Source organism: Loa loa, assembly GCF_000183805.2.
Source record: "Loa loa unplaced genomic scaffold supercont3.26, whole genome shotgun sequence".
In the NCBI taxonomy this organism is placed as follows: domain Eukaryota; kingdom Metazoa; phylum Nematoda; class Chromadorea; order Rhabditida; family Onchocercidae; genus Loa; species Loa loa.
This window is the reverse complement of record NW_018108206.1, coordinates 181550-191745: the sequence shown is the minus strand read 5'-3', so window position 1 is coordinate 191745 and position 10196 is coordinate 181550. Positions and strand designations below refer to the sequence as shown.

At 25.3% G+C, this 10196-nt stretch overlaps 1 protein-coding gene across 1 annotated transcript; it reads right to left on the bottom strand.

Annotated features, from left to right (window-relative positions):
* Nucleotides 1–4594: 4594 nt before the first annotated feature.
* LOAG_09522 (pigment dispersing factor receptor c) lies at nucleotides 4595–9138 on the bottom strand. Its single transcript, XM_020447950.1, has 13 exons — nucleotides 8951–9138; nucleotides 8723–8839; nucleotides 8465–8616; nucleotides 8268–8371; nucleotides 7935–8094; nucleotides 7399–7555; nucleotides 7112–7251; nucleotides 6870–6958; nucleotides 6479–6575; nucleotides 5940–6029; nucleotides 5475–5693; nucleotides 4856–5096; nucleotides 4595–4680 (listed from the first exon to the last, which is right to left on the bottom strand). The coding sequence occupies exons 1-12, from the start codon at nucleotides 9120–9122 to the stop codon at nucleotides 4896–4898; spliced, it is 1698 nt and encodes a 565-aa protein (XP_020301867.1). The 5' UTR covers nucleotides 9123–9138; the 3' UTR covers nucleotides 4595–4680; nucleotides 4856–4895.
* Between the last annotated feature and the right edge of the window lie 1058 nt (nucleotides 9139–10196).

The following is a 10196-nucleotide window of genomic DNA, read 5'->3' as shown; positions in this document are numbered from 1 at the left end:
AAAAAAGAAAATTCAAACTTTATAGTGATCTGTCCTGTGATAAGTTCACATTAACAGAATGATAAGCTATTTAATTTCGCCACCAAACTAATTAATTGTTAAACTAGCGAAATATGAGACGAAAAGCTGCTACTATACAATGCTATTTAAATGATAAATGAAAACGAACACTTCGAAAAGTATTCTAAACAAAAGAGAAAACGATCACTTCAAAATGAACATATCGCTTCAAATTTTAAATCTCTAAACAAACTTTATTTTTTAACTTTCCCTTCTATCTTGACTTTCTTTGTGGTACCTGAAAGTATCTTAACTGACTTCATAAGAAAAAAAAAAAACTAAAACTGGCCACAAACTCGATACTTCCTTTACTTGTCAAAGAATTTTACTCATATATAAAGTATGTGGAACTTATTTCTAATTAAAACGTAATCAGACACTATCCATTTCATTTTGTAATTATTAAATCAATTCAGAAATAATATTTGAAGATACTGAAATGTCACAAATGTGTTTGACGAGTTGAAAGAGAGATTTGATACCTGAAACATCTCCTGATACCTTGAAATTGGATCTATTTGTGAGAGATATGATGATAATTATTCCTCATTAACAGTATATTTTTCTTATACATAGTGAAATTTGTAAAATGAAGTCTGATATGCGTCTGTCACAATCCTATCACATTTCATAGATACTATAGATGACTTTTGTTGATATGCATTTCTGATATCAGTCAGAATTTTTTTTTTTTCCTTCTGAGAACTATCAAACTATTGAAAAGCAAAAATATCAAAAAGCAAAAAATAATTAATTACAAACTTCCTGAATTATACAATAATTAATATTTTTCCCTCTTAAAAGAAAAAAAAATAATAAAAGCAAAAGTACAAATAACAAACACATTTTTTTTTTAAATAATATAATTCAAAACAACAAAAATCCACAAAAGTTAAAAACAACAAAAAGAAAAAGTATTGAAATAGAATTAGTTTAAAAGAAGAAATTCCCAAAATAACAAATAAACAAGAAATAAATTGAGAAAAAAAAAGAAAAATAGTATTTCATTTCCAGTATTATTCATAATATTTCTGTTACGAATAAATTTTGGAAGGAAAAAATTTAGAAAAAAGACAATTCTATTCTTTATGCTATTTACAGATTCATTAATTTTTTTGAAATAAATTAAGACTATAATGTAATTAAAAAGAAGAGAAAAAATAACAAAAGGAATGCTAACTTTTTTTTTTGTATTTCATAATTAAATTTTAATTCAATTCAATAAATGATAAGTTCCAGAATGAAAAATATTGATAAAAGCATTTAAAAAGTTCGGATACGAGAATTATCGAATATTCAGTTGTATATGAGAAATACAATGGTTCATGTTATCATCAATCAATTGTTTTATCACAGTAATCTGTGATACAAATAAATCTGATTATTCGTGCTAAGAAATACTGATTCATCAAACTCTAACTTTATCTATCCATTAAATTAGCTTTTATCACTAACATCTACTGATAATCTTCTTCCTCCTCTGCCATATTTCATTTCGGTCTATTCCATCTCTCGAAACTAATAATAGTTTTTAAAATGTATTCAATATGTTACTGCTTAATTACTTAATAAAATTTTGTTTTTTTTTTGTATTTTTCAGATAAGTTAAGAAATTTGCCGTTTTTCATTTACATTACATTCTTTTCCGATTTCTTGTTCAACCATTACTGCTAAGATTTACTGTGGAAAATGAACCCAAATAAGTAAATTGCCTATTGTTTATAAGCATAACCAAATAGTTTCAATTCTCGAATCGTTCTCGAATTTTTTATTTTCCTACACTCAAATTTTGATTTTAACTAAATGTTAAAAGCTTAAAATATTAGTATCGTACAGATTATTTAGTCATTAATTAGCAAAAATCATTCCAGATATTTGATGCAGATATGTGTCACCTTAGAGTACCATTGTGAATTATTTGCGCTTATGCGGTAAATGATAAAAGAATGATGATAAGATAGTTGGGAACAAACAAATCAATCTCTCCTTCATTTTCCTTCACATTTTGTCCGATGACATTTCACTGTCTAAAAATTGCGCCATCCAGACTTTAACATTTTTAAATTTAATTAATTATTTATTAGTTTGCCATTTAATCACTGGTACTTTTTTGCTCATATGTCTAACTTCCGATTCATCTTGTTATATTTGAAAGAGAGCAAAACCGGAACATATCTTCTCTTAAAATAGATATTATTATTATTATTCTACGGTGACCAATAAAATTCAGCCAATTCATTTCTGATTTTAATTAAAATTAAAAAAAAACGAAAAAGAAATAGATTCAATCTGTACAATTCATATTAACCCTTTGACATATGTCATTGACAGATGAAATAAGCTATCATTGCAATTGTATTTGACAAAAGTATTCGATAAATGATAAATGTTTTCGTCCTTTCTTACATTAAACATTTCCAATTACTCATTAATCAAATAAGATATGAAAAAAAAAAATGAAATTCATTTCTTTCTATGAAACGGAAAGTACAGAATGGAAGTGAAAAATTTTATTTAATATCAAATTGAGGAGAAGATGGAATGAACAAACTAACATAACTCATCCTTACAATTTTATTTTTTAATTAATTGATTAAAATATGTGAAATTTGTTAATCAAGATATGTTAATTATTCATTCCATTATAATAGTTACTCTGTTTAGATCATAACAATTATATTGTAATTGGAAAATGAACTTGAAGTCACGAATAAATCAAAATTAATATGAAAATATCCATGTATCAACAAATCAATTAATCGATCAATCAATTAATCGATCAACCAATCAATCAGTCCTTCATATCATTTTTTTTTTTATCAGGTCATTGTAGAAAACCATGAAATTTCATTAAAAATTGATGACTAATTAGAGAAATTGATAACATGATGTATTCATTAAAGAATCGCTTCAAATTATCAAAAACTAAAATTGCTTGGGGTTGACAAATGACAGTAAGCAGAAATGTGCTAGTAATATCTGTCAGAAAATTGGAATCAAACGAAAGTTACCATTGATTCAATTACAAGAATTTCAACATTAATATTTCATAATCAATATTAAGTTTTAGCATTTAATCAATTCTCATTGGATATGTTATAGCAATAAAGCAGTAATAAATTCGTTGAAAGTAGCAATACAAGAAGTATCAATAGATATTAGCAGTTTGTTTTGAATTTAATTTCAAAACAAAAAAACATTTTATCAATTGAAAATAGCTGTCTAGCGATAATAATGATAATAATAATATCTTATCGATTTTTTGAAAATATAAAAATTTAAATAAAAATATGAAAAATTTGAATTTTCTCCATTTCTCTAATTAATGTAAAAGAAATCAGAATTCTCAATTGATAACATTCCATAAGATAGAAGATTAAAGAAGACGATATAAAAGAGTATTTAAAATTCAAACTTATTACAACTTCCAATGATAGAGAAATGCTAAATGAAAAGCAAACAAAAGCGCCTCTCCGATATTTTAACAAATCTGAGGAGTTGAATCAACTGTTGAATCGAAAAAATTTCAAATCAAACACCAACACCATCAACATTCTTGTCATTTCTGTCAACATAAAATAGGTGAAAGCCTGTCAAAAAACAATCATTGTCCGAATCCAAATCTTAAAAAAACTCTGATCACCAACTTCTTAATTTTAAACTTTGATCCTGTTCAAGTAATTGTTTTAGTTTTATCTCTTTCATTTATTTGCAATCAAAAGATTTCCCAGGAATTCGATGAATGTCCCAATATCATCCATATATCACAATTCATATGAGACTAGTCGATAATGATGACAACACCATATCTGAGAGAGATCAAAAAAGGCTCACTTATGTTACCAATCAAATACTGTTAATAAAACTAATGTTGCATTAGCGGGAGGTACCGGTATATTCAACAAGTAAATGACAAAAGTGATTGTCACCATTTGTCACCAAGATGTACGGGTTTCAATATTGTTGCTTCCATTTCTAATGACCTATCAAAATGACCTAAAAAAAAAAAATGTTGTCTTAATCACTGATAGTATTCTGATTAAAGCAATGGTAGAAGTAAAATGATAAGTTTATTTTAGCATTGCATTCATTCATTCATTCATTTTAATGTAACTTACAAAACGTTTACTTTTTTTTTTTAATAAATTATTATAATCAAATAATACATCAATAACACAAGAATAAAGTGCAGAAGGAATTATTGTCATTTAACCTTTGCAAATAGCGCGGTGTCTTTGATCTATCTGTTCAAAAAAAAAAAAAAGAAATCACTGATAATGACAGAACAGGTGTTTATTGTTAGAGATCAATCAGTATGTAAATGTATTCAATAGTTCTTAAAATTTCAAAACATAACAAATGTCTTCTAAATGGATGCGACATTTGCCAATGATACGACAATTTGTCTTGATACAGTAACATCTAAAAAGGTAGTGTCATAACACATACAAAAATACATTTTCCTGAATAATAATTGCGCTTATTCAATCGATTCCAGAATTCAGGAATGATTGAAATTTGCAAAAAAAAACATGACAGATAGAAATAATAGTTAAATGCTTCTTCCGGATTTGATAAATTGCTGATAGGTAGAATTCTTATCAGTTCATTTGATAGATCCTAAAATAAAGGAATTTTATTTTTTACAATAATTCTTTTCAATTTTATCAAAGATTTTTAATTCAAAATTAATTTTTTAATAGTTATATGAAGTATAAAATAAAAAGTTTTGAAGTGACAATTTTTTTTTTTTGAAAAGATTAAAAGATTTAAAATTATGGAAGTAATAAGTAACCATTTCTAGAGATTGATTCTCATTTTATTGATTATCATCACTAATCATCCATTCTAGTCACTTGTGAATCATCCTTTCCAAATGGGACATTTGCAGTTATAATACTTTCAGAGAATTGCAACTTTAATGATTCTTGTTTTCTGTGTTTCCTTTTCTTTAGTTGTTTCGTAATTGGCGATCCTTCTCTACTACTATTACTATTACTACTATCGTTCGTGTCCAAATTTGAATTTATTTCAGACTGAAACAATGTAATGATAATGAATGATAACGACAATTTGATAAAATTCAAATATCCATAGTTAGTGATAAATTAAATAGTGTACATAGCCATCTTTGTATTCGAATATCTATTTGACAATATTTTATTCTATACTTAATTACTATATGTTTAAGTAAATAGCTATCAACTTATCTTAAATTTCATTTACTTCTTTTAACTCTCTTTTATTTCGTTTCATATAAAGGGTCAACTTATTGCCAAAACAGTTAGTGATGTGACATGTCAACAAATGATCAAAAATTAGAGGAAATTTGTACTTATGATGAGCTAATTTTTCAAATTTAAAAAATTTTCAAATTGAATTGATAGAAAAATGCATTGAAATATATTATTAACCTGAGCCATAGAGATCAGAGCTGATGTTGTTGGATCATGATGATCTTTGATCGAACATTTTTGTATCCTCAATAATGTGTCATTTTCAGATTTGTTTAAAGTTATACCTATGGAACTGCCATTTCGAAGTACATTTGTTCGACTACCATGCCGTAAATTTACAGTACTTGTGTATTGTAGCTTAAGCCTACCGTAATGAGTCTTCAAGACATTTTGGACCTAAAATAGATTTGAATAAACAACAATTTCATTTTGAGTAAAATATTCGCTCTTGATCAGTGATAATTTACATTTACAATAAGTATCAATGGTTAATCATTTTATTTATGATAAGATAAGCAGAGATAATGAAATTTGATTGAAAATTTTACCAAACTGAAAAAATTTCATGAAAAATGTTTTAGAATTAGAATTAAAGGAGAATATTGACTAATTTAAAATTAATAATTTCAATTAAAAGTATACTTCTTTATTAGTAAAGCAATAGATGATTGAAATCATGAAGCCCTGATACATGTAAGTGAATGATGCGCAATATGTCCAAATTGCAAAATACTAAAATAAAAATCACTTATTATTTAATTCTCAAAAATTTCACAAAATTATGCAGTTTGCATAATTAAGCATGAATATGAATATTAGCATTGATCCTATTAATTAACTATATATCTCATACATCCAGTCATTGTACCATAATAATTAGCTAAAGAAAGACAAATATCAAACTAAGTTTAGAATTTAAAGATAACATTTATTGCTTTTTTTTTACATTTGCATCCATTCATTCGTTAAAATTCAATTTTTACACTTTTCCATTTCAAAAGGAACACAATTTTGAATTTTCACTTCAAAATGATATTTAGCAATAATAATTTCATTTCCAAACTTCTTCTAAAATGCTTAACATTTTAACAATAAACAAATTTCAAACTCTTTTCTTAAATTATTCCTAACTTATCGAAGTCATTTGATATGAAAAAAGTTAAAAATTACCATTAACTTACCACAATATTATTCTTAGTTGGTGAAAAAGGTATAGTTTGCATAATATTTGGAATACCTAATAGTGGAATTAGCATCAATGCTGCTTTGACACTTTTCCTAAAAAAAATCAATAAGCTAAAAGAAATAACTCAATTGATTGTAATATTTTGAATTAAATTAAAAATATTATAATAGTAGTAAAATTTTTAAAGAGAACAAGCAATAAGAATCATAAATTAATAGATCAATCGATTTTTTTCTAAGCTAATAGATTGATCGGCCTTTTTTTTTTTTTTTTTTTGAGTTAATAAATCAATCATTTCTTTTTTCAAACATGAAATAATGTTAGAAAACATAATCTATATCAATTTCTTATTTTGAAATTTAAATTATCATCAATGAATGACTTACTTCATCCTATCCAATTCACTTGTATTATGTGATTGGCTTACTTTTGTCCATAGGACACGAATGACATTACATATGAAAAATAAATTTACCTAAAATAAAAATTTCTCTTTAAATAATACAATATCTTTCTTTTTGTTGAAAAAAAATACCATTTCATATAGAATGTCATATTTATTTTGTGTTAAAAATTTGTTTAATTCAAAAAAGTTATCCTAAATTTTACAAAAAAAAAAAAAACTTACAACTAATTCAAACATTCTTGGTCCATCTAAGAGCCAAAATTCCGGTTCGAGGTAATATGATCCCAGGCATCGATCCACTTTTCCTTGTTTCTTCATCAGTATTACTGTTAACCATAAAAATGTTTGCGCCAATGGAAAACCTATTAAATTTCGAATAACTAAATAAATTTTAGACAAAAATTTAGAAATTTAAAATTTTCAAAATTCACTAAATATGTATATGTTAAAATAAAAGGTTAACTGACTACCGTATTCTCTCTATTATAGCTTAGAATATAAAATGTTACCGTATCCAGCTATAAGATAATGCCTAAGACGTAATTCATCTGCAAATACTGTGAAAACAAGTTTATTATGCAAATAGAATCCTTCAAGAAACATCCAACAAAATGCGACAGTTTTGAAGTATTCAAGCATGAAAAACATTGCTTCGCACAGAAATACCTGTTAATTTGGTTGATTAATGAATGACATCAACATCTAATGAATGACAGCATCAGAAGGAGAGTAAAAACAATTTCGTTTTGTAGCTTAATATTTTAATAAATTATGAGATCTAGGTAATACTATGAAAGTATACGATATTTGAGTATACGATATTAAGAAATAATCTACGATATTTGACTTACTTAAGAAATAATCTACGATATTTGACTTAAGAAATAATCTACAATATTTGACTTTTAAAAAAAAAAAAGAAAAAGAATTTCTCTTACAAATACGCCAAATTAATACTAAATAAATTTGATAATACTTGTATGAGAAAATAGAATTAACTTTTCTTCCTGTTTTAATTTTAATTAAAATAAATTAAAAAAAATACCATAGTATTGATAGTTTTTCCATCATTACTATCCAAATTATGTGGTCCAAGACGATCGGTAAAAATAAGATCAATGTAGAGGATAAGGCGAATAATAACAACCATCAATATGGCAATCATTAATTGTAAGTGTAATAAATTCCTAAATACCCGCAGCCTCCTAAAACGAAAAAAAAAAATCTTATCTTGATTAAAAATAAAGTAAATTCAATCATTTTACAAAATTGAAACAGACAATTTGTATAGGATAATATTATGTAATAATTTTACATACACTAATTAATTAATAATATTAATTTATTAAATTAATAAAATTAATAAAAGTAAAAGAACCTGAAGTAAGAAAAAATAGCGATTGATATGAGCAAAGAAATGAGCGATAAGCCAAGACCAACAAATTCTAATTTACGGGCATTTCTTGCTACTTCTTGAGCTATCTGAAAGAAAATTAATTGTATTAAAAAAAAAAAGTGTTGAAATTATTTTAATAAAAAAATTTTTTTTTTACAAAAATTTTGAAAAAACTTTACAACAAGAGATCCGTTGGTGAGCTTAGTCATCATTTCAATAACTTCTCGGGTAAAACACATCGTAAAATTTGTCCAGCCATGAGGACGTGAGAAGTCACCCTCTGCTCGACCCATCCAACGACCCGAACTATGACAATATTTGGTAATATTCTCTAAAATTATTTATTTACGTATAATTCATTAATATCATAATAATAAAAAAAAAAAAAACAGATCCTTATTTCTTAGAAAAAGAAAAAAATTCAAGAAAAAACGAACTTCCAGGATCAAGTCCTTTAAGTGGTGGACAACGTACAGTAATACTACTATTAGCTGGTGTTGCTGGCCAACAGAGTACTGTATCGAAGGTCGCATTACACCATAATGATCCATTATCTATTAATATAAATTATAATTTATATTCAAATATTCGTCCTAGATAGGATGATAATTATTAATAGTATATTTTTAAATAAAATTAAAATTTTCATAATTAAAATTCCTTACTATTATCTGGAAATGTTGGTAAAGAGCTTCGTTCAAGCGCTTCTATACATTCATCCATTGTTTTAGCTCGATTATACTCAAGACCATCTATTTGAACTAATTTACCAACATTATATGCCCATGATGTGGACGGTTGCATTACTGCAACCTTCGACAAATTGTCCATAATCATTCCACAAATCCTGTAAAATAAATTTTAAATGATTTATACAAATGATAAAAGATAAAAAGTTGAAGGATTGAATTTGAAATATTTTTTGATGATGGTAAAATTGAAGGATTAAATTCTGAAAGGACTTTTTGACGATGGCCAAATTGGGAAGGAATATTCGTCAATTCTTATAATATATTATTTGTTCTATAATTTGATTGATTTTTTTTGGAAAAAAAAAATATTAAATGGATTACATACGTCAAGCTATTTGATGATTAATTTAAAAAGCTTTTAAGATAACACAAATTCCTAATTAGCCATCTAACAAATTGCGTATACATTTTTAGAAAGTGAAAAATTATCATAATGCATTATGATGACATACGTCAACTATGTCATTAAAAAGATTTATTAGTTTCATTCATATTATCTAAGTGCGAAGTTTTATATTTTTAATTTTGATTAAAACACTCATTACTTAAAAGATAGCAATTAATTAATAGAGAGTAAACAGAACGAAATTAATTTGGCCACAGTATAAAGCATAAAAATAATATCCAGCATTGATTCAGTGAATTTTAAATAGGAATTCAAAATATGTTAATCAATTATTAAGCCTGTTTATTTGCTAATTAAATATGAATTTTATTGATTTTAAAAGTTTTATTTTTATTACTTAGTATTTCAAATCTATTAAATGTTTTATTTGTTGCAAACAAATGAAAAATATATTTATAAATGCTTGCCTATCAAATGATCAGCACTGATTTTGCATTTATTTTAAAATATTTTTATAAAAATTTATGGTATTTTTATGAAATGACTTCTCTTATAGTAATTTAAATATTTGAAAAATTCACTATTTTAAGTAATTTTAGAATTATGAAAAAGGGAAAGGAACGATTTTAGCACAATTTTGCAAAAATGTCAATAAATTTTCTCGCCAAAGAGCAGAAAATTTCATACAATGTAATTATGCAAAGGAAGCAAAAATGACAAATAAAATTAATCTTTTTTTTATTTGGAAAAAAAGGACAAAACTTGCCTTTTGCAAATTTTTGGACAAAAAAAATAAAAAAACTAGAGAAAAGC

Bases quoted from the DNA above. Each gene is read 5' to 3' on its own strand.
- LOAG_09522 (XM_020447950.1), bottom strand. From the start codon at position 9,122: ATGATTATGGACAATTTGTCGAAGGTTGCAGTAATGCAACCGTCCACA. The intron at 7,556-7,934 runs GTATTTTTTTTA...CCAAATTAACAG, and splicing joins GAAAAACTATCAATACTATG to GTATTTCTGTGCGAAGCAAT. The intron at 6,576-6,869 runs GTAAGTCATTCA...GATTTTTTTTAG, and splicing joins AGTGAATTGGATAGGATGAA to GAAAAGTGTCAAAGCAGCAT.